At 45.1% G+C, this 23,448-nt stretch overlaps 1 protein-coding gene across 1 annotated transcript in view; it reads right to left on the bottom strand.

The window, feature by feature from the left end:
* elp4 (elongator acetyltransferase complex subunit 4) overlaps positions 1-23,448 on the bottom strand; it is an 87,736-nt gene that overhangs the window by 28,477 nt on the left and 35,811 nt on the right. Inside the window, exon 9 of the mRNA XM_080766891.1 lies at positions 17,448-17,554. Within this exon, the coding sequence (XP_080623017.1) occupies positions 17,448-17,554 (107 nt within the window). The remainder of the gene's footprint in view (positions 1-17,447; positions 17,555-23,448) is intronic.

Raw genomic sequence — 23,448 nt, 5'->3', positions numbered from 1 at the left:
TGGGAGGGGGAGGGGGAGGAAAGGAAAGGAGGGAGGAAAGGAAAGGAGAGGAGGCGAAAAGCTGGTTTGCTGCTAACCGCCATCCCGGGGCATCAGAAGAACCCAACCCTCGGTGTAACCGTCGCCTCCAGGGAAACACTTGCACGCAAGTCCTCCCTCAGCTCCCAACCAATACATTTTTTTAGGCTGCGTAAGAGACATCCTTTGGATTTAAAGTGTGTGTACAGTATGTGCATGGCTGTAGGTTAAGGACACATACAGTAAGGGAGGGGTGTTGCAGTCAGTAGGCTAGTGTATCAGATGAGTAGTACTGTACTACATTCAACTTTCAAGAGGCAGGAGGCGTTAGACAGGGATGAATGCGGTGCATTACTATTAAAAGGCCTCCAACTGCATTCACATGTATTGACATTGTATTCAAAAATCACACATAACACCCACATCAACATGCAGTAAATAACACATGTCATGCCTCACAACAATCAGAGACCACACACTTTGGTGAAATGGCAAACAGCTTAAAAATAAATCACACCCGTGTAAACTGAGCGGTGCAACTATACTTGTATTGTGATAGTTACTGTCCTGTACTCTGTACGGTACCGTTTTATTATTGATACTTTTATTGTGATAGTTAAAGTGCTCACTGCTCAGTGTGAAAGGCCCTTTACTGTACCACTTTAGGTCACCCGGCATTGCATGGCATTGCATGGCTGTTCATTAGACAGACAGACAGACAGACAGACAGACAGACAGACAGACAGACAGACAGACAGACATATCGACATGGGGACACACGAAGCCCAGTCATTGGCGTGGTGTGCACCGCTCAAAAAACGATGCATACAAGGAGGTAAGGCATAGGGTAATGTAATTATATCCAATTAACGGCCAACTACCGGTCTGGAGGACGGGACACTGTAGAGAGACATCATAATGAAATACGCATGCATAAAATTAATTAATACAGTGGCGGTGCTGTTAAATATTATGCTTAGCTCAGAGCTGACCTTTCGCTGCCTTTTCAGTGAGCTTGGGTCGGTGCTGCTGCTGCTGAGGCACATTCTGCCCCCCCCCCCCCCACCCGTTTTCCTAACACCCTTGTCACTCATCATCACTCATCATTGTTAGGGACAATAGGAAAGTTTGGTTAAGGCACACACTGCAGTATGCCTCCCCCCCCCCCCAATCACATATTTGTGCATGTGTGTTAAACTCACATGTATGAAAGTGCAGATGCAGATCCTACCGTTGCATACACACAAAATCACAGGACGCAATACTTGTTGTACCGCCTGGAAATAAGCTAAGAAAGACCCTGCGGTTAAATATCTGAAAACCCCTTACTCGTATTGTAAATAAGGGGGGATTCACACCGTCTGATTGATTCAAACTGTTCCCGAATAGTTATACGGATACGGTTGCCATAATTCACACTGGCCTTCGATTCTCTTGCACGCGAGTACACTTCATTCAACTGCATTCAATGCTTGCACATTGCAGCGATCCGTATCCGAGTATAATTCAATCGGTCCCGAGACTACCTCCATATACGGTTGGGTGATCCGCTCCCGGGAACGGTACGCAGCATTCAAACTACCACAACATCTGCCAAGTGGTCCCGGGTGAATCTGCCCTAAGATAACAAAGACCATACGGCTGTGCCGTTTGTAAAAAAGCTAAGAGAGACCCAACAAGTGTGCCGTTTGTGAAACAAGCTTCTAAATATCTGAAACCCTTGTACTTTTTTTGTGGTAAAAGCGCTCAAACTTTCCTCTTTCCTGCCATGACCGCACCCCCCCCCTCTTCTTACCATGCTTTAGTTTTCTTGGAAAGATAACACGATGGGAACTGTGCACAAAAACTAATTCAACCGACTTTTTTGAGGGGTGCTAGCCCCTCCTATGCCCAGCTTTGTGTGTCTGTCTGTGTGTTTGTACCACAGAATGTGATGATCTGATTGGCTGAGCACGGTATATGATGATCCTGCATGGTGATGTATGACGATAAGAGAGCTCACTTCACACAAGTGATTGTGTGAAGTGCTGTAATCCTTAAACAACCCCCCCCCCCAAATTGCAATCGTCTCATTACATTGCCTTCGTGAACGTTGCCTTTTGAAGTGCGGGGCCTGTCCTTCATATGGCCCTCTGAATAATCTACTGAGTGTAATTAAAGTCCATTCAGTGCTCTATATATATATACGAGTCCTAGCCGGGGCTCCATCAGGCTTTTCAACGGCCACCTGTGAACCCCCGCAGGACCAGGGACCCTGACCCTCGTAAAATTCATGAGCGGCGCTTACATTCAGCCGCCCGCCGACCCGATCCCTCAAAGGACAACGACCACTTTTAAACAAGTCGTCTGTTGACCGTCGGGGTGAATGCTTTTTTCCCCAAATACAATCCCGACCATATTCACAGTGGCAGGGGTTAAGTGGCTGCCGTGATTAGCCCGAGATGGATGTCTTTATATGGGCCTGGTCTGCTTGGAGATAAAGAGGATCAAGAGGGGGGACAGTTTGTGTTCTTCAACCAAACTTTAGAGGTATTGTTCACGAGTGGGGGGGGGGGGGGGGGGGGGGGGGGGGGGGGGTTTGTTTGAGGACAGACGACTCAAAGAAAATGTCTGAAAGAGGACAAACTGGTGGAAAGGTCAGGGATTACGATATAAGCGTTATTTTGTTTTACACAAAGTGCCTGAATTAAACCGCTATGAACCCGTCCTATTATGACGATTCAATCATTTCAGTGAGGCAGGCGAGCCTCAACTCTAACCTCCAAAGTCAGCTAAACAGAAACAAAACACTCTCTAAAAGGCACGGGTTGAAATCCAGCACATTTCACTCTCTCTCTCTCTCTCTCTCTCTCCGCAGCTAAAACAAACACAACACACACGCACACCTCTCTGCAGGCATACACAAATATGGGAGAGCGCACACATAGACAAGCCCCCCCACACACACACACACACCCACCCACTCACTCCTCCTGTCCTGACCCCCCCAGCCCCAGGACAGAGAGCACTGGGAGTGTGGGAAAGTTATTTTTAGGACCGATGCAGAAAGCGTTCCTGGGCTTGACGCTCCTGCGCTGGATGGATCAACATTCCACCTTTGAACCACTCCGACCGTAGACCCGTTTGTGCCGATGGTGACAATTTTTTACGGCGGTGGCTCAGCGGTAGAGTGGCCGGATGGTAACCGCAAGGTTGCCAGTTCCAACCCGGACTCCCCCAGAGTTAGTGTCGAAGTCTCCTTGAGCAAGACACTGAACCCCTAATTGCTCATTGATGTGCTGGTTGGTGCCTTGCATGGTTTCCGCCACCATCGGTGTATGAATGTGTGTGTGAATGGGTGAACTATATGTAAAGCGCTTTTGATGAAGGCACTATATAAATGCACCATTTACCATTTTTACGTTCTCTGACTGATTATTTTACTAATATCTACAGGAGTGAAGATGGTGATAGCTGGACCACATTGTTTTCTTCAGAACAACACTGGTAAGTGGTAAATGGTAAAATGGTGCATTTATATAGTGCTTTTATCCAAAGCGATTAGATTGTGCATTACATTCACCCATCCACATTCCACACACACACATGGCGGAGGAAACCATGCAAGGCACCAACGAACACATCAGCAGATTCAGCAGCAATTAGGGGTTCAGAGTCTTGCTCAAGGACACCTCGACACTAACTCTGGGGGAGCCCGGGATCAAACTGGGAACCTCGCAGATTCCCATCAAGCTGTTCAACGGGCCACTCTACCCCTGAGCCACTGCCGCTGCCACTGGAACGGAAGACGCTCAGAACATTATTAATGTTGGGATTTATGTAACATAATTGGTTCATTTAGGTACACTTAAATACGATTTTATATGATCGTTCTTGCATTCTAATATAGAGTAAATCATTTATTTAAATATACGCCTGGTGGGCCGGCCAGGCCAACACAATCCTTGTAGGATATTCTGTTGAAAATCTGAGCAATCGTTTCATGTTGAGAGTGAGACTTACTGCTAATTGTCCCTGCAGGGGCTTTGCTAATCCACAGTAAAGTTGTGCAAGGTTTATGGACATAAAATACATGTGTAGGAAACAATATAAAAATAAGGTCCTCACCCAAATATGACAGACCAAAAATGTCAATAATGCATAATTTGAAAAGAAAGAACTATATGGCAGTGAGCGACTGCCAGAGATTTGTAAATGTATGCATGGTGTGGTGTATAGTATATTACAACCTGAATGGAGATAATGTTTTCTGTCTATTTGTCTGTCTGCAGGATATCTTGAGGAAACCTGGTCCTGCCAAGGAAGAAACGATGACCTTTTCATTAACCCTATATAGAACACTAAACCTGGGTGATTTTCACCCGGACAATTATGTTTGTAATGCGATTTTCGTAATGTTGCTGATGTCTGAGGTGGGTGGGTCCTTGGGTAACTTCATGATGCTCAGTGACATCATAATGTTACTGATGTCTGAGGTGGGTGGGTCCTTGGGTAACTTCATGATGCTCAGTGACATCATAATGTTGCTGATGTCTGAGGTGGGTGGTCCTTAGGTAACTTCACGATGCTCAGTGACATCATAATGTTGCTGATGTCTGAGGTGGGTGGGTCCTTGGGTAACTTCATGATGCTCAGTGACATCATAATGTTGCTTATGTCTGAGGTGGGTGGTCCTTAGGTAACTTCATGATGCTCAGTGACATCATAATGTTGCTTATGTCTGAGGTGGGTGGGTCCTTGGGTAACTTCATGATGCTCAGTGACATCATAATGTTGCTGATGTCTGAGGTGGGTGGGTCCTTAGGTAACTTCATGATGCTCAGTGACATCACAATGTTGCTGATGTCTGAGGTGGGTGGGTCCTTAGGTAACTTCACGATGCTCAGTGACATCATAATGTTGCTGATGTCTGAGGTGGGTGGGTCCTTAGGTAACTTCACGATGCTCAGTGACATCATAATGTTGCTGATGTCTGAGGTGGGTGGTCCTTAGGTAACTTCATGATGCTCAGTGACATCATAATGTTGCTGATGTCTGAGGTGGGTGGTCCTTAGGTAACTTCATGATGCTCAGTGACATCATAATGTTGCTGATGTCTGAGGTGGGTGGGGTCCTTGAGTAACTTCACGATGCTCAGAGACATCATAGAAGGTAGGTATGTTTTCCTGCCCAGCGCCCACATCCCTGTATTTGTTTCTACAGGCAGCTAGCTGTTCAGGTGAATTTCATCCGGGTTTAGTGATAGAGGGTCATTGTTTTGTAATATTTTTTAAATGGGGCCACCAATGACATTTCTTTTTTGTCATTTGTGAATTTTCATGTTGAAATATTGAATACATTGCCATGTATCGCTGTACTCCACTAGTTTTTAACAGTGAGCGCATTTACAAGTCTTACCAGCAGCAGTGCTCTCTCACATTCATGCAAAACAGACAATCCTCAAGCAGAATTAGAGACTATTTTACGAAGCTTAGACAATGGCAATAAAAAGATATGACCCCAGGATACATTCATACATACAGAGAAGACACAAAAGGCACTGGGGGTTAGCAATGTGACCCCTGGCAGTCACTGGGATTATGCTAATGGAGGGCCATTTCTGAACGCACTTACACATATCCTATAGCACCACTGACGCGAGCGATCCCATGGAGGGATCCCATGGAGGGGTGGCATGCAAGTTGGCTAGCTCCTCTTCCTTAACGGAAGATGAAGACGACTAGGGCTACTTTAATCAAGTCTGAGTCCAGTGTGTCCACACACACACACACACACACACACACACACCAGACCAGTCTGGTCTAATGGGGGCTGAGCAGTGCACAGTCTTACACACGCCACGTTAAGAGTTCACTGCTCACAGAGGAAACAGCTTGCGTTCCAAAAGGCCAGTTCAGGCCGACCGGCGGTCTTACTCGCTGTGACAGGAGGGGCACAACATGTGTCCCGTTTGGTTTCGTACCAACTGTAAATCCTGTCCGTTTGTGAGAAATGTTTCCACGTTGCACGCACACGGTGAAACCCTCAGTGTTTCACTCTGATAGTAGAAATGTTTCCACATTGCACGCACACGGTGAAACCCTCAGTGTTTCACTCTGATAGTAGAAATGTTTCCACATTGCACGCACACAGTGAAACCCTCAGTGTTTCACTCTGATAGTAGAAATGTTTCCACATTGCACGCACACGGTGAAACCCTCAGTGTTTCACTCTGATAGTAGAAATGTTTCCACATTGCACGCACACGGTGAAACCCTCAGTGTTTCACTCAGAGTATAGAAATGTTTCCACATTGCACGCACACGGTGAAACCCTCAGTGTTTCACTCTGATAGTAGAAATGTTTCCACATTGCACGCACACATCCTCAGTGTTTCACTCTGATAGTAGACAACATGTAAACCAAAAGCCACCCGTTGGGAGTCCACTTGGTCACGCTCGCAGTGGTGGAGAAAGTACTCAAATGTTTTACTCGAGGAAAAGTATTGATACTGGAATATAGAAACACTTTGTTACAAGTATAAGGCCGGAATTCAAAATATGCTTCAGTAAAAGTACAAAAGTATTGGCATAAAATGTATTATGCAAAAGAGATTTGTAAAAAAAAAAAAAAGAAAAGAAAAGCTATATAGTTTTGTAATAATAATCTAAATCTGCAAAGTAACTATGTAGTGGAGTAAAAGTATAATATTTGGATCCGAGATGTAGTGGAGTAGAAGTAAAAGTATGGGAAAGTACAAGTACCTACAAATTGTACATAAGCACAGTACTTAAATAAATGTATGTTGTATGTAGTTACACTCTCTGAGTGACAAAGGGATAAATGAAGACAGATACATGAAGACCCTACTGCCTGGGTAGTGGTGGAGGCAAAGTTCTTGGCCAAGCCCCCGATGTTGACCAATCTGAACTATTACTAGTTACAAGACAAAACACCACAAACGTATTATTACATGTGATCTTATTTGCTCCCTACAGGCATCTGCAGACTAATTAGAAAAGAGGGCTCAAGGGTACTGATTTAACCTGCATCCTGTCTTGAGCCTTTGAACCTTGACCTCATCAGGATGCACATAATATCCTCTGTCCCCGGGGCTACACTGATTCCTTATCAGAGCACCAATACTTTGTCCACCGGTCCTGATTCACTTATAAGTAAGTAAGGCTTGACGAGCCATGAGGCCAGTATAGGGCACGAGGCGCCTATCTCCTGTTTCTGTAGCGTGAGGCGGCTTGATGTACAAGCACACCCCCTGGACATGACGCTAGCATGTCGCAGGGATAGTTACCCCCAATCCAACCCTTGGTGCTGAGTGTCGAGCAGGGAGGCACTGAGTCTTCGGTATGACCCGGCCGGGGATCGAACCCACGACCTCCCAGTCCCAGGGCGGACACTCTAACCACGAGGCCACTGAGACAATCTGCGAACTGGGACAATCAGCTGAGCTGATTCAATTATACTTACTGCAATTGTTCTGCTTTGCTGCTCCATCCACACCAACAAAAACGTTCCCGACTTGGTTCTCTCCTCGAGATCCATCATGGTAAAAACAGAGATAATTTCAGCTTACTTAAGTCACTACTTTGTGAATACTGTATTAAGTCAGTCACGTCACTACATTTTTCACCATTTTGAAACTTGCATTTTACCGTACACCAGGTCATTCAAACTAAAGTAAAGTCATTTAAATACTTTAAATGACTTCTGATTCAGATTAGGAGAGAACTGCGATCAAAGACTGTACAGTGGGATGCGGCGGCTTCATTATATACAGGTATCATCACACAAGGAAACATGTGCACGCACACGAGCATTCATGCTCAAACACACACACACACATACTGTACACGTTCACATTTGCAGAACAGATAAAACCTCTGCTAAATAATTGATGTGGAGCTGATGTATGTTGTGAATATTGTTCAGCAAAGGCGTTCTATCGCGTGCCATGGACTGGCCTGCACTGGGCTCTCTCTCTCACACGCACACGCGCACACGCACACGCACACACACACACACACACACACACAATACCTTGTCCCAAAACAGTACAGGGACCGGCGTGAACCGAGGGAGGATGTATAAATTATTCAGTGACAATATTATTCTAAAGGTCCGTTCCCATTTGATTTTGACTACCAAAGCAGGAAGATGTACTGAATATACCCCTAAACCACATCATGAACCCTATAGCGTCCCTATTCTGGGCATAAGTAGGGTAACATTTTGCAAAAATAGGTGAACATTCAGCAAAACTATAGCAGCTAGGGCTAATTTGGGGGAAGCGACCAAGTATAGACCCCGGGAAGCAAGGTACGATATGGGTTTAGAATAAATTGGTGAATTGTGTGTACTGTGAATTAATCCGGGACGTCTATATACTGATGCCGTTGTTTATGTCTTTATTCTCTGCATGGGATTACGTTAGGTATTGTGATCCTCTATTGATAGTAAATATTGAATGACCTAGTTAGGTTCCATCTCTCATAGGAGGTTCTTTTCAGCACTGGCTTTTCCTCTCCAATCTACGCTGGAGTGCCCCACATTAACCGAGCAAATATTACGAACAGGCATGGAGTGCTAACAGAAACACAGTAAACAGGACCCATGCAGGATATGGGTGGTTGTCTAACAGAAACACAGTAAACAGGACCCATGGATATGGGTGGCTGTCTAACAGAAACACAGTAAACAGGACCCATGGATATGGGTGGCTGTCTAACAGAAACACAGTAAACAGGACCCATGGATATGGGTAGTTGTCTAACAGAAACACAGTAAACAGGACCCATGGATATGGGTAGTTGTCTAACAGAAACACAGTAAACAGGACCCATGGATATGGGTAGTTGTCTAACAGAAACACAGTAAACAGGACCCATGGATATGGGTGGCTGTCTAACAGAAACACAGTAAACAGGACCCATGGATATAGGTGGTTGTCTAACAGAAACACAGTAAACAGGACCCATGGATATAGGTGGTTGTCTAACAGAAACACAGTAAACAGGACCCATGGATATGGGTAGTTGTCTAACAGAAACACAGTAAACAGGACCCATGGATATGGGTAGTTGTCTAACAGAAACACAGTAAACAGGACCCATGGATATAGGTGGTTGTCTAACAGAAACACAGTAAACAGGACCCATGGATATAGGTGGTTGTCTAACAGAAACACAGTAAACAGGACCCATGGATATGGGTGGTTGTCTAACAGAAACACAGTAAACAGGACCCATGGATATGGGTAGTTGTCTAACAGAAACACAGTAAACAGGACCCATGGATATAGGTGGTTGTCTAACAGAAACACAGTAAACAGGACCCATGGATATAGGTAGTTGTCTAACAGAAACACAGTAAACAGGACCCATGGATATGGGTGGTTGTCTAACAGAAACACAGTAAACAGGACCCATGGATATAGGTAGTTGTCTAACAGAAACACAGTAAACAGGACCCATGGATATGGGTAGTTGTCTAACAGAAACACAGTAAACAGGACCCATGGATATGGGTGGCTGTCTAACAGAAACACAGTAAACAGGACCCATGGATATGGGTGGTTGTCTAACAGAAACACAGTAAACAGGACCCATGGATATGGGTGGCTGTCTAACAGAAACACAGTAAACAGGACCCATGGATATGGGTGGCTGTCTAACAGAAACACAGTAAACAGGACCCATGGATATGGGTGGTTGTCTAACAGAAACACAGTAAACAGGACCCATGGATATGGGTAGTTGTCTAACAGAAACACAGTAAACAGGACCCATGGATATGGGTGGCTGTCTAACAGAAACACAGTAAACAGGACCCATGGATATGGGTGGCTGTCTAACAGAAACACAGTAAACAGGACCCATGGATATGGGTGGTTGTCTAACAGAAACACAGTAAACAGGACCCATGGATATGGGTGGCTGTCTAACTCATTCCCTTGTTCCACAACAACCATTCTCTTTTTTTCCTTCCAGTAAAAAATATACTCACTGTTAATGCATCCATTTGCTACTCAGAGACAGTACACATTTAACCAAATGAACCAGTAAGGGTCCATTTGGTTAACAACACCAAGGATTTGACCCTGTTTTAGGCGGTTGGTTCGTGGCCTCAGAGGAAAAGCCCTCATTTTAATTAGACCTGACCTGAAAATCACTTAACTGCTCCTCCCCCCCCCCCCCCCCCTTTCCAAGCCTGCGCACCGGTCCTCACATAGGTCCATTAACACCCCTCCCTTGACACCCACAGGCTTCAGTGGGGTGGGGGGGGGTACAGGCGTTGTCTAAAGACGTTTTGAGGACACGCCAAGGAACATTAACCTACTCCACCAGCAGCTCTCTCTCTCTCTCTCGCTAGCTCCGACTCCCTCACTGCAACTTCCTGAGCTCTTCTTCCTCATCTTCACCTCACCCCACCCCACCCCCCCCCCCCCCCCACACACACACACACCACGTATTCCTCTCATGTTCGTCATCAGCTTCACCTCTTCCTCATTACTTTTTTCCTCTCATGTTCACTGTCACACAAGTGCTCCATCCACACCATCAAAAACGTTGGTAGTGTGGCATTACGTTTTCTTTTAGACTTGGTCCTCTCCTCGAGATCCATCATGGTAAAAACAGAGATAATTTCAGCTTACTTAAGTCACTACTTTGTGAATACTGTATTAAGTCACGTCACTGCATTTTTCACCATTTTGAAACTTGCATTTTACCGTACACCAGGTCATTCAAACTAAAGTACTTTAAATGACTTCTGATTCAGATTAGGAGAGAACTGCGATCAAAGACTGTACAGTGGGATGCGGCGGCCTCATTATACTGTATACAGGTATCATCACACAAGGAAACATGTGCACACACACACACACACACACACGTGTGTGTGCAGGACACGTGGCGATAGTGTGGGGGGTGCACACGCAGATCCAACACAAACAAAAGATCTGACATGCGGAAATCACCCGTCGCTCCCGAACATGCTGTCCGTGTCCGACATGCGTTGCGCCGTGCTTAAGGTTAGGGGTTTGAGGTAGGTTGTCGGTCTAATATGACAGTCGGAGCAGTAGTATGTCGGAACCAGAGTGATCTAGTAAGAGAGTGGCGACACTAGCGTTGACTCCCATTGTAACAATGCAATGCGGAAGTGCTCATTCTATCTCAATGGGATAGTTCCAATGTTTGGAACTATAGCCCATAGGTACCCGCTTTACAGCTAGATCAAAGCGTGTCGCCACTCTCTTACTACTCTGGTCGGAACTAAAGCCTGTACCCCTAGTGTGAGTGTGTGTGTGCTGGCTCCTTTCACAAATTACATATTAGGACTTGGCCCAGCAAAAAATTTCAGTCACGACGTGTTATTTTGCTTTAATCCATGTGTGGTTGTACGGCTGTACAGCCCGTAAAATAAGCTAAGAGAGACCCTACGGTTGTGCCGTTTGTGAAACAAGCCTCCAATATCTTCTTTGTACTTTTTGCCGTAGTCTGAAAAGTCTGAAAACCCACCTTTTCAGACTCCATCATGGCCCATAGCACTTACCCCACCCCCTTAGATAGCATTTCTGTAGACTTAGATAGCATTTGATACAGACTTATAGCATGTTATGTAGACAGCATAAGTGCATTGTATGTAGTCATAGCACGTCATAGTACATATGTATAGCATAGTAGTATAGTATAGTTTATATGTATAGTTTCATTATATAGATATTCCACTGTTACTTTCTTAGCTTACGCATGTTTCATGATAAATGTTTTTATGTGATGTATTCCCATGCTTTTTGTTCTTGCTTAATGTAAGTCGCTCTGGATTAAGAGCGTCTGCTAAATGCCTAAATTGTAAAACCGCTCAAACTTTCTTCTTTCCTGCTTTGATCTCATTTACCCCCCCTTGAAAAAATGACACGATGGGAACTATGCACAAAAAACTAATTTCACCCACTTTTTTTTACTTGTAAAACTGTGATGTGACAATGAAGCTGATACTGTCATCTTCGCCAATTCCACATATTTTCATCGTAATCATCTTCACAAAGTCATCCTCACCCCCCCCCATCTTGTGCTTCCACAGCTCTGTTCGGCTTCACGAGGTGTTCAGACGAGCTGCAAAACCTCAAAGTCGTCCACACCTTCGGTCAGAGTGCTAAAAGTTTACCGCAAAGCCAACGCACGTGCCCGGATAGCGCACGGCCCCCCTATCTGAAAGGACGGGGGCTTGTGTCAGATCCGCAGCGGCCTCTAGATGGCCTCTCTAAAAATGGGACTAATTTGACACAAATCCCTCCGTCTTATACTGTATTTGACCCCTTGACCCGCCCGTGGCACCCCAGTACCCCGCAGGCGCATCGCCTGTCAGTTTAAAGGGTCAGATAAAGGTAAGCTAAATGTAATTGCGTACCTTCGTGCATTCTTCCAAAGCTTCCTCCTCAAACCCCTTTGCATTGTGAGACATATTAGTGACTGTGTGTGTGTGTGTGTGTGTGTGTGTGTGTGTGTGTGTGTGTGTGTGTGTGTGTGTGTGTCAAGCTTGCGCGTCAAGTGTGAGAGAATGGGACAAATCTTCCTCGGTTTTCGCTCACATGCGTGCATGTGCTTGTGGATAAAAAAAAAGAATTGAGTCATGGCGATGACACAAGCGCATATTATGCACGTTGTGTCATCACCATGAATACGAACATAATGTGTGTGTGTGTGTGTGTGTGGGTGTACGCAGTGTCTGTAGTATGTGTTAATCTTCTAACACCTATAACAGCCCCATCATCTACCTGCTCAGACAGGGCAATGGGTTAATTCTGGCTTCAGGCGTTATGTGGCTAATAACTGCTCGTCAACCCCCGCCTGAACTTTCAGAAACTCCAGCAGGTTTCCATGACAACCTTATCACTGACTGAACGTATGTGTGGAACCATTTCAGGTCTACTGCTGGTGGCGTTTGCCTCGGCCATTATGTGGGACGACTCGAACTATTCAAATAAATTATACATTCAAAGCACGCGTCTTTTACTGTCAACCTTTTACGTTACATGTTGGTAAATCAGTGCGTTTATTGAATATTGAGTGACGCAAGTGTGAGTCAAATGTCAAAAGGCTGGCTAATAGTTAAGAGATGTGTTGTTTGGTGACTAGGAGGATTTGCAATGTGGTAGGAGGGGCGTTATGCTGCCGACTTCACCGTCAGACCTCACTGACAGGAAATTAGAGCTGTCAATCACAACGCAACAAGCGCCCAATTCTTAACCGATACGATAAGACAAATAGAGAAACAATCCCCGGCCGGGTCATACCAAAGAGACTGTACAAATGGGACCCAATGCCTCCCTGCTTGGCACTTTAGCATCAAGGGTTGGATTGGAGGGTCAAATCAACTAATGATTCACGAGCGCGGCGCACTCTGCGGCTCCAGGAGTCCTAATCGTACGACTTTGCACACAGTGTTAAATCAACCCACAATGGCACATCTACAGTAACATACAATCACGCCAATTCCACGCCGCCCTCTTCCGTATCATTGCGCTAGGCTAACACTGCTCCCATTTCTATCTTCAAACACGCCTCCACGCCTCTCGTGCAACATTGATCTTTGCTCTGGCATCAATGTAGGCTTAAATTTACTTCATCTTCACCAATGTTACCCCCTAGCGTCGCGCCGCAAATTCTTTCCTCAGAGTGGCTCCGCCCGATCACGTGCAATGCACGTTGGGTCACAGGTGCATGATGGGAAGACTGACTGCCATTTATGGGTCACAGTTTTTTGTGTATTTAGTTGTAGTCTTGGACCCACGCAAATATTCTAGTTTGAATACGTTTTTACAATCTGGTTGGACTAACACAGAGGATTTAACTGTGCAGGTGACTGGATGTGGAGAAGCAAAATACATACAGGCACAGGCAGGGGTGTGAGCAGTGATCAGTGTGGACCAGGAGGAAGCTGTTGAGACACTGCTGTGTGTGTGTGTGTATGTGTGTGTGCGCGCGGCCCCAGGGAGACCAGTCCTGTAGCTGAAGAGTTAAATGAGGTGATTAGCAGGGCTGGTGTGGCCTGTCACACGCAGGGGCTGACAATCCGACGATCGTTATCTCACACGTCAATCACAACGGCCCCGACGAGACAGTTGACCAATGGGTCACACACGCACACACACACACACACACACACACACACGCACACAAACGTTGAGACACGCAATCAGTAGATACAGGTAAACACAGACAGGTCTGCATGTGTGGCACGGCAGGGCTGGGTTCAATAACCACGGTTGTGAAGGCCTTTCGAGTTCATAACCGTGATTATATTATATTTTTTAAATGAAATAAATTATCCCATGATTCTGTAACCATTTACCACCGGGCACCGATTGCCTAATCTGTAATCCTGGGCGCTACTCTCCCTCTGCCAACCTGGGGAGAGCCCCGAACTGAGCTCATGCTTCCTTCAATGCACGAGGAGTGATCAGGCAGGTCGCTCACTGCGACACCGTGCCCCCTTATATTATTATCACTAGAACCATTATTATTATTATAATATGTATATTTTTTATTTCATTCAAAAAAACTTTTTTGGAGCTATCGCTCAATACCGCCATACCGTCGGTAAACAGTGATTTATTACCACCCCAGCCCTAGTGCACACACACACACACACACACACACACACACACACACACACACACACACACACACACACACACACACACACACACACACACACACACACACACACACACACACACACACACACACACACACACACACACACACACACACACACACACACACACACACACAGAATAGGAATAGGTGAGCAAAGAGGTAGCATTATAGTGATTATACTCAACTCAGATGATTAATGAACTATTGAGCGCCGATCACAGTACCAGCATGCAAAAAAAAACACGAGAAGTAGTGTATTACGATTGATAATCATTGTTTTGGTTGTATTGATTGATTGATAGTAGAAGTAGTGTATTACGATTGATAACCATTGTTTTGGTTGTATTGATTGATTGATGGATGACTGGCAGTGTGATACCCATGTCCTCTGGAAATTCCCAGCGAACACACGCCGCACCTGATCACTGTCAGCGCTTGTGATTGACACTTCATATCGCATCTGCTCCTTATGTCAACACGGTAAGCTATTTTCAGAATTCCATAAAGTGCTCTTTCTTTAACACCTCGCCCTTTGTTCTCTTTTCAAAAACATTTCTGAACTGGATGCGACCCAAGAGCACCACACTAATAAAAGCTCCTTAAAACAAGACAAATACAATGTGCTGCTGGAAAATAATACATCTATATATGACATAGTAGCCGCGCCGGGCCCCACGGAGGATCTCCTCCTGGCTTTTCGCCCTTTTGCCTATACTCTATAGCCACCAGAGAGGCCCAATGAAAACACAGAACAACACTGAGGAGATCCACCTTGACTTTTACAAACCGTATAAATCTACACCGTCTGCACACGTGGAGCATGTTCAGGGAGATTGGAGGAGAAAAGGTGCAGAAAAGGGGGTGTCGTAGTAGAGTGGGATGTAAAGGGGGTGTCGTAGTAGAGTGGGATGTAAAGGGGGTGTCGTAGTAGAGTGGGATGTAAAGGGGGTGTCGTAGTAGAGTGGGATGTAAAGGGGGTGTCGTAGTAGAGTGGGATGTAAAGGGGGTGTCGTAGTAGAGTGGGATGCGGCTGGCAGTGGTTGACCACACCCCCCCCCCCGACCCCCCCCCCCCCCCCCCCCCTGCCCACTAACTCCCGCCTGAGACAATAGAGCCCTGATCAGAGCTTTAACCCATTTTGGACTGATAGTTTTCTGAAAAACCCATGTTTCCATGTCAGTTGTGCTCAACCTTTTTCATGTCAAGGACCCCCGGAATTATCTCTATTGGGCCACGGACCCCCATTTCAAAATATGTTGTTCCATGGGACCCCCCAGAAGCAAATATTTTAGTTAAAAATGTTCGCTCTGAAATATATATTCAAAGATTTTCAACACATTTCCACGACTTTTCAAAAATAGCAGACATACAAGCTCGTAGCGCGCCACTCGGTGGCGCTTTAACTATTGAAACAATTTTTCAATAGTTAAAGTATAACGTAATGCTTAAAACACCAAAGAGTGTTCCCGCCCAAAATGGGTTAAGGAGCAAAGGGTGTGATAAGGTAATGATAATGTAATGAGGGCCAATCATGAGGGCTGAGCGAAGGGGAGGGGCCCCTTAATTTGTCTCTGGAGTGGTGCTCCTGTGACAGATTGATTACTCTTCAGTGAGAGTGAATTGAGTGATGAATTTGGCAGGCAGAATGCATGTGTGTGGTGCAGAGAGACGGAGAGAGAGAGAGAGAGAGAGAGAGAGAGAGAGAGAGAGAGAGAGACGGAGAGAGAGTAAGGAACATGTACAGTATACATCTCAGTGAAGAAAGTAATGGTCTATATATTTATATATTGTGTCAACATAACAATTTTCACCACATTGTGTAAACAGTACAAGCGTCTACAATGTGTCTACGAGGTTAACATTACTCTAATAGACCCCTCTAATATAATGTGGTTATAACATTCAAATGTCTCCCCTGTGTATTTGTGCTTTCTTCCTGAAAGCTGAAAGCCTTTGAGTCAAAAGGCCCAATGCCAAAACCAGGTATACTTAATGAAGTAGTGGGTGTGGCCACATAAAAATATATTTTAACAATTTCTGTACTTTCCTTTTGAGGGGCCTCCTGTATACAGCTTTAATGTTTGTATTTCAACGATGCTCGTTTAAGAAAACGCCATAGACAATAAAGAGAAATGTTACTGTATATGTGTTGAGGACTAAAACAAACACCCGTTGCTTAAACAAACATATGTTGTAATTGATGTTGTAAGTACCTGAGCATGTTTTGTGATCATGTTTTGTGGCCAAAAAATGATGATAATTTCTTCATCATTCGGGGGGAGAGGGGGGGCACTCCCTCTTTAAAATGCAACCAGAACAATGTAAAGAGCATGTTCGCATCGCATATTCAGACTCACTTTTCTCCCACCCTGCTGCCTTTTGAAGTTTCGCTGGGGTAGGTGTGACGGCAACGCCGTCTAATCAATAGTTTCACCTTTCACGTTGCCACCCGATAGCAGACGAAAAGCAAGCCTGCTTTGGCCGTGCGAGGCTAACGTGAGAGACTGCTCATAATCCTCGACCACTTAATGGGAGTGCCACTGGGAACAATGCTTGGGTAACACAAACGTAATGGCTTTCTAAATAAATCATAACTTTACATCTAAGTGGAGCTCTCGTTTTATATTAATAGTTTGCATGCGTTGCTGAGAGGGTGAGGAAAATGCAATTGGTCTATGCATCTGAGGAATATATTAAGGACAGTGCAAAAAAAAAAAGAAGAAAAACAAGTAGGCACGAGAGGAGCGGATGCCCGTGGTAAATGACTCCTACCTCGATGGTGAACTGTTTCCTCTTGAGTTTGAAGGCCAGGTCCTTGTGGTCGGGGAGGTCACTCACCAGACCGTTTAGGCGGGGCACCTGGCGCACGTGTAATAGGCCTGCAAGAGGAGAGACGGAGAGAAACCCAAAAAACATTGACTCAACAATAATGAAACAGACCTCAAACAGTGGATCATCAGACAACCCCAAAAGTGAAGTTGTGATTATGTGATAAAGTGTTTAATGAAGGAATGCTGTGCTAGTAGTAATGTATATTGGGTTCCAATCTGGGAACCCATCGGCAAAGAAACAGCACCCTCTCTGCAGTTTGTTAATCTGTTGACTGAGAATCAACCTGGGGACCACCACCCTGACTGAGAATCAACCTGGGGACCACCACCCTGACTGAGAATCAACCTGGGGACCACCACCCTGACTGAATCAACCTGGGGACCACCACCCTGACTGAATCAACCTGGAGACCACCACCCTGACTGAGAATCAACCTGGAGACCACCACCCTGACTGAATCAACCTGGGGACCACCACCCTGACTGAATCAACCTGGGGACCACCACCCTGACTGAATCAACCTGGGGACCACCACCCTGACTGAGAATCAACCTGGGGACCACCACCCTGACTGAGAATCAACCTGGGGACCACCACCCTGACTGAGAATCAACCTGGAGACCACCACCCTGACTGAATCAACCTGGGGACCACCACCCTGACTGAGAATCAACCTGGGGACCACCACCCTGACTGAGAATCAACCTGGGGACCACCACCCTGACTGAATCAACCTGGAGACCACCACCCTGACTGAATCAACCTGGGGACCACCACCCTGACTGAGAATCAACCTGGAGACCACCACCCTGACTGAATCAACCTGGGGACCACCACCCTGACTGAGAATCAACCTGGGGACCACCACCCTGACTGAGAATCAACCTGGGGACCGCCACCCTGACTGAGAATTAACCTGGGGACCACCACCCTGACTGAATCAACCTGGGGACCACCACCCTGACTGAGAATTAACCTGGGGACCACCACCCTGACTGAATCAACCTGGGGACCACCACCCTAAATGAATCAACCTGGGGACCACCACCCTAAATGAATTAACCTGGGGACCACCACCCTGACTGAATCAACCTGGGGACCACCACCCTAAATGAATTAACCTGGGGACCACCACCCTGACTGAGAATCAACCTGGGGACCACCACCCTGACTGAATCAACCTGGGGACCACCACCCTGACTGAGAATCAACCTGGGGACCACCACCCTGACTGAATCAACCTGGGGACCACCAGCCTGACTGAATCAACCTGGGGACCACCAGCCTGACTGAATCAACCTGGGGACCACCACCCTGACTGAATTAACCTGGGGACCACCACCCTGACTGAGAATCAACCTGGGGACCACCACCCTGACTGAATCAACCTGGGGACCACCACCCTGACTGAATTAACCTGGGGACCACCACCCTGACTGAATCAACCTGGGGACCACCACCCTGACTGAATCAACCTGGGGACCACCAGCCTGACTGAGATCATTTACTGCATTGTTTCTCAACTTGTGGTCAATACAATAAATTCAAATATGAATCTTCACTTTCCTACATTACTAAATGCATGGTCAGGGACCACATACAACACCTTCACGGACCACCAGTGGTCCACGGACCACCTGTTGAAAACCCATGGGATAGGGGGTTCCAAATGGACCCTTACAGGACTGAAATTGAGTGAAATTAAACAGTTTGAGAACCACTGGTATAGTAATTGTACAGCAGCGCAGCTGTGACAGTGGGATTAAAAAAACCCGGCTCCAGAAACGGTTCCAAATACGATGGAACCGATTCCGGTTCTTCAAACTCGGAACCTGTTCTGAAAAAGAACCGGTTTCCGGGCCCCAGCCCTAGCCCCATGACTTCACGGGAGGGTTGATGCAGTATTTCCCAGTCCCAGCCAGACTGTGTGAGACCATTTGAGACCGACTGCACCCAAGGCATAATTACAAGGGCAGGACATTCCTACCCACATTGTGCCCCAGTTGTGTTTTGCTGTGCCAAGCACTAACACCCCTGAGGCAGCGAGTCATGTGCTGATCCCTGATAGAGAGAAGAGAGAGCCTCTTTGAAACATCTTACAGAGGGGTCAGTCCTTCTCAAACTTTTTACAGCTCCAGAAAGGGTAGCATATTTTTAAACAACTCCCCCACACCCCCCACAAGAATATACTGTAGTAATATGCATGTATATATATATATTTTTTTCTGAACATTTAAGAAGGCATAATACAGTCACCTCTATTTTATAACATAAATATATATATAACAACGAAGATTCAAAGTTTGGTGTCTGACACTGAATGCAACAAAGATCATTCGTTTTCCACTACACTTACAAGTTAAAAAAAAAAGCAAATTGCTGGATATATTTTGATACCTTTAATAAAGGTATAATTATATATTTTTCTTTTACATTTTCCCATAGACCATTCTCCTCTTCACAGACTTGGCACTTGCACAGCTCATGTGACACTGTAAATAGGCCCACGTAATGAAGCAGAAAAAGATAAACAGCGATTTTAATTGTTGAAGAAAAACTATTTTTCTTGTTTGCTTTTTTACCCCCAAAGGAATATCTTGTTATGGTGGATGATTTTATTCTCTCCCGAGTGTGTGTGTGTGTGTGTGTGTGTGCGTGTGCGTGTGCGTGTGCGTGTGCGCGTGTGTGTGTGTGTGTGTGTGCACGTGTATGTTATAAATGAAGTGCATCCACAAATTATTCCTCTCACTGGCAATGCATTAAGAGGCACGGGGTCGAGAAAGGAGTATAATATAGACCAGGTCTTCACACAAAAAGAAAGAGAAAGAGAAGACAACTTGTTACAGTCAATTCTTTGCCTCGTCCCTCATTCCGTTTTACCGTGAAGTGACATTTTCATAAAACAGGGGTGGTATAAAAGGGGCGTGAGAGAGAAAAGGAGGGAGAGGGGGAAGCGAGGGAGAGAGAGAGCATGAGAGAGTAATGGAGAAAGGGAGAGAGACAGAGAAAGAGGGGGATGGTGGGTTCTCTCTCCTGTGCACTTGGGTGATTTCCCCTCGCCTGATTTGCAGTGACAGGCTTCCCAGCATGCTTTGAGCAGCGCTGAACTGCTGCCGCAAACACATACGCATGGACATGCACGCACGCACGCACGGCGTACGTACGCTCATGCTAACAGACAGACACACACACACACACACACACACACACACACACACACACACGCGCGCGCGTGCGTGATGTGCGCGCGTCCGTAGATGCATTCGCACTTGTGAACACACATCAAAACAATCGCACACACATAAATGTATTTCATAACCTAATTGGATTTTCTAGAGCTGGCTACAAGCAGGGGTGCGTATCATTGTTAGAATGGAGATTAAATCACAGCATTTGTGAGAGTCCCTTTGGTATATCATTAAGAAAATAATGTGTTGAATGGCCTTGTTTTTTTTTTACCTGTGTGGAGGGATGTGACCACTACTCTGTATGTAGGGCTGCAACTCAATTATTATCTTCCATTACCATTTCCATTAAATGAATAATAAAGAAACACATTTTTTATTTTAAATTAAAATTAATCATTTTGTATTAATACATCGATTAAGAACATTTAAGCGATTTCATACTAGTCGTGCAATTTTATTTTAAATAGCAGGTTTACAGCTATTTCATTATTATTATATTTTTTTTTTACTTTTCACCTACGACGACATGCTCAAAACAGAGACAGATTCTGAATCCATTATTTTATAAAATTACAGGTTGTTTGTTGAATAATTGCCAAAATAGATTAGTTTGATTAACTGTTGCGCCACTAAGCGTTGTGTTTTATCATGCATAATTAATAAAACACCCTCAGACGAAACCAAAAAGCCAGCGCTGAATGTTTCCAGTCCTCATCAGGCCTTCAACGTGTCACAGCTGGGAGGGACTGTCTAACTGGAGGAGAGGAATGGAACGAGAGGAAAAGAGCAAGAGAGAGCAAGAAAGAGAGAGAGAGAGAAAGAGGCAGAGTTTGAGAGCTGCTACGACTAAAAATACCCCCATGATTCGCTTAAACTGACCTTTATGTGTGGAGACTAGTGTGATAGTGATGGAATAGAAGAGGGTAGGAATAGGAGCACAGGAAAAAAAGAAAGGGGGATGGTGAAATGGCGGGGGAAAAGGGAATGATGGCGCACGTGTGTGTGTGTGTGTGTGTGTGTGTGTGTGAGAGAGAGACAGTGCCCTCTCTCCTTTCCTCTCTTTCTCCCTCCTCTTCTTTCCTCCCCATTAGTTCTCACTGCTGCTGTCCTCGTCCTCCCACCAGTGGTGGAAAGTAAGTCAGTACATCTGGACCTGAGACCAGATTCTACAAAACGTCTTCTAAATCATGACAGTGTTCTGAAAAACCTATGTTTCTGTGGCAGGGACCGCAAAGATTATATGTAATTGGTCGCCGACCCCCATCTGAAAATATGTTGTTTCGGTGACCCCCAGAAGCAAAGATTTTAGTTAAAAACGTTCACTCTGCAAGAATATATATTGTGCGCCACATTTTCATGATTCTTCAAAAATAGCAGATCTACAAGCTCCTACTGCGGCACTCGGAGCATATCCGTGGGCATGGGCATACTTAACAATCAATGCCTAAACAATAGGAAAATTTCCATCTTTGTGTATTTTTGACCTATGTACAGGTTTAATGTTTGTTTTTAGTTCAATGTTTGTTTTAAAAACGCCATTGACAATTCATCTTGTCCCTAACACAAACATTAAATACCATTAAAAATAAAGAGAATTTAATGTTTGTTTTGTCACCGTTTGTTTTACATCACCATTACATCACCTAATCATAGCAACATGAGTTAGACTTCAATATATTAGCGCCACTCACTTCACATGGGTGTGATCTTTTATATCAAGTCCATCAAAATCCAATTTTAATTACTTCCTTTGAACGAAAACGTGCTGCGTGATGACGTATCGAGTCCTACATGAATGAAAAATTATCTTGATTTCATTCATTTTATTCCCATCGCTGCGTGTCCTCCAAACACAGCTGATGTTGATTACAGAACTACTCCGTTTTTAATCTCATTCAAGATGACATCCAGACAGTGTATTACTCGTTTTAAATGTAATCATCACGCTCAAATTTGTATCTGAAAATGTTATAGGTTAGAAATAAGCCAAATAAGCTTTGCTGCCTGTCTCTCTGTGACATGTAAACAAACAACGTGCGCACGCGCATATAGCGGAGCTACGTCCCATACCTTGTAGGGACGTAGCTTTCCGTTTCAGAGTGAAGCGACCAAAATAAAATGCTCCAAAAAGCCATTGCACAGGGTCTTTAAAGATGGAGTGCCGTGATGTTTGTATTTTTTCCAGTTTTTCATGTGTTCATGAGGTGACAGTACTTCATTAGAACCCTTGGTGTGGTTGTTATGTGCAATGATGTCTTCCCTTTGTATTTTGGGTTTCGTCCTGGAGACTGAAACCTTGACTGTCAAATGTGCCAATGAAAAAGAAAAACAGCGATATAGTGACATCACACTATCATTCCCTCCCCTAACCCCTCCCCCTTAATTAAACAACAACAGCTGTGGGTGCGGCTTCAGTTCAGGTGGATCATTCACCACCCATCACCACCCACCAGGCAAAACAGGCATACTTAATGAACTGGTGGGCGTGTCCACATAAAGACGACATTCTAACAAATACTATTTTTGAGGAACAGCAATGTCCGTGTTAACCTATGTGACTATGTGTGACTATGTTACTATGAGTACCAGTAGGGGCAAAAGTGGCGCTGTTGTGACAGAAACAGAGAGAGAGAGATAGTGCTGCACTGTTGCCTGCTAATGAGAGAGAGAGATAGAGAGAGGGGGGTAGGGGGAGAGGGGAGTTGCACCACTCAGTTCACACAGGTGTGATTTTTTTAATCTTTAAGCACTAT

This window comes from Protomyctophum bolini, assembly GCF_963924005.1.
Source record: "Protomyctophum bolini genome assembly, chromosome: 1".
In the NCBI taxonomy this organism is placed as follows: domain Eukaryota; kingdom Metazoa; phylum Chordata; class Actinopteri; order Myctophiformes; family Myctophidae; genus Protomyctophum; species Protomyctophum bolini.
This window is presented reverse-complemented; position numbering and strand designations above follow the sequence as displayed.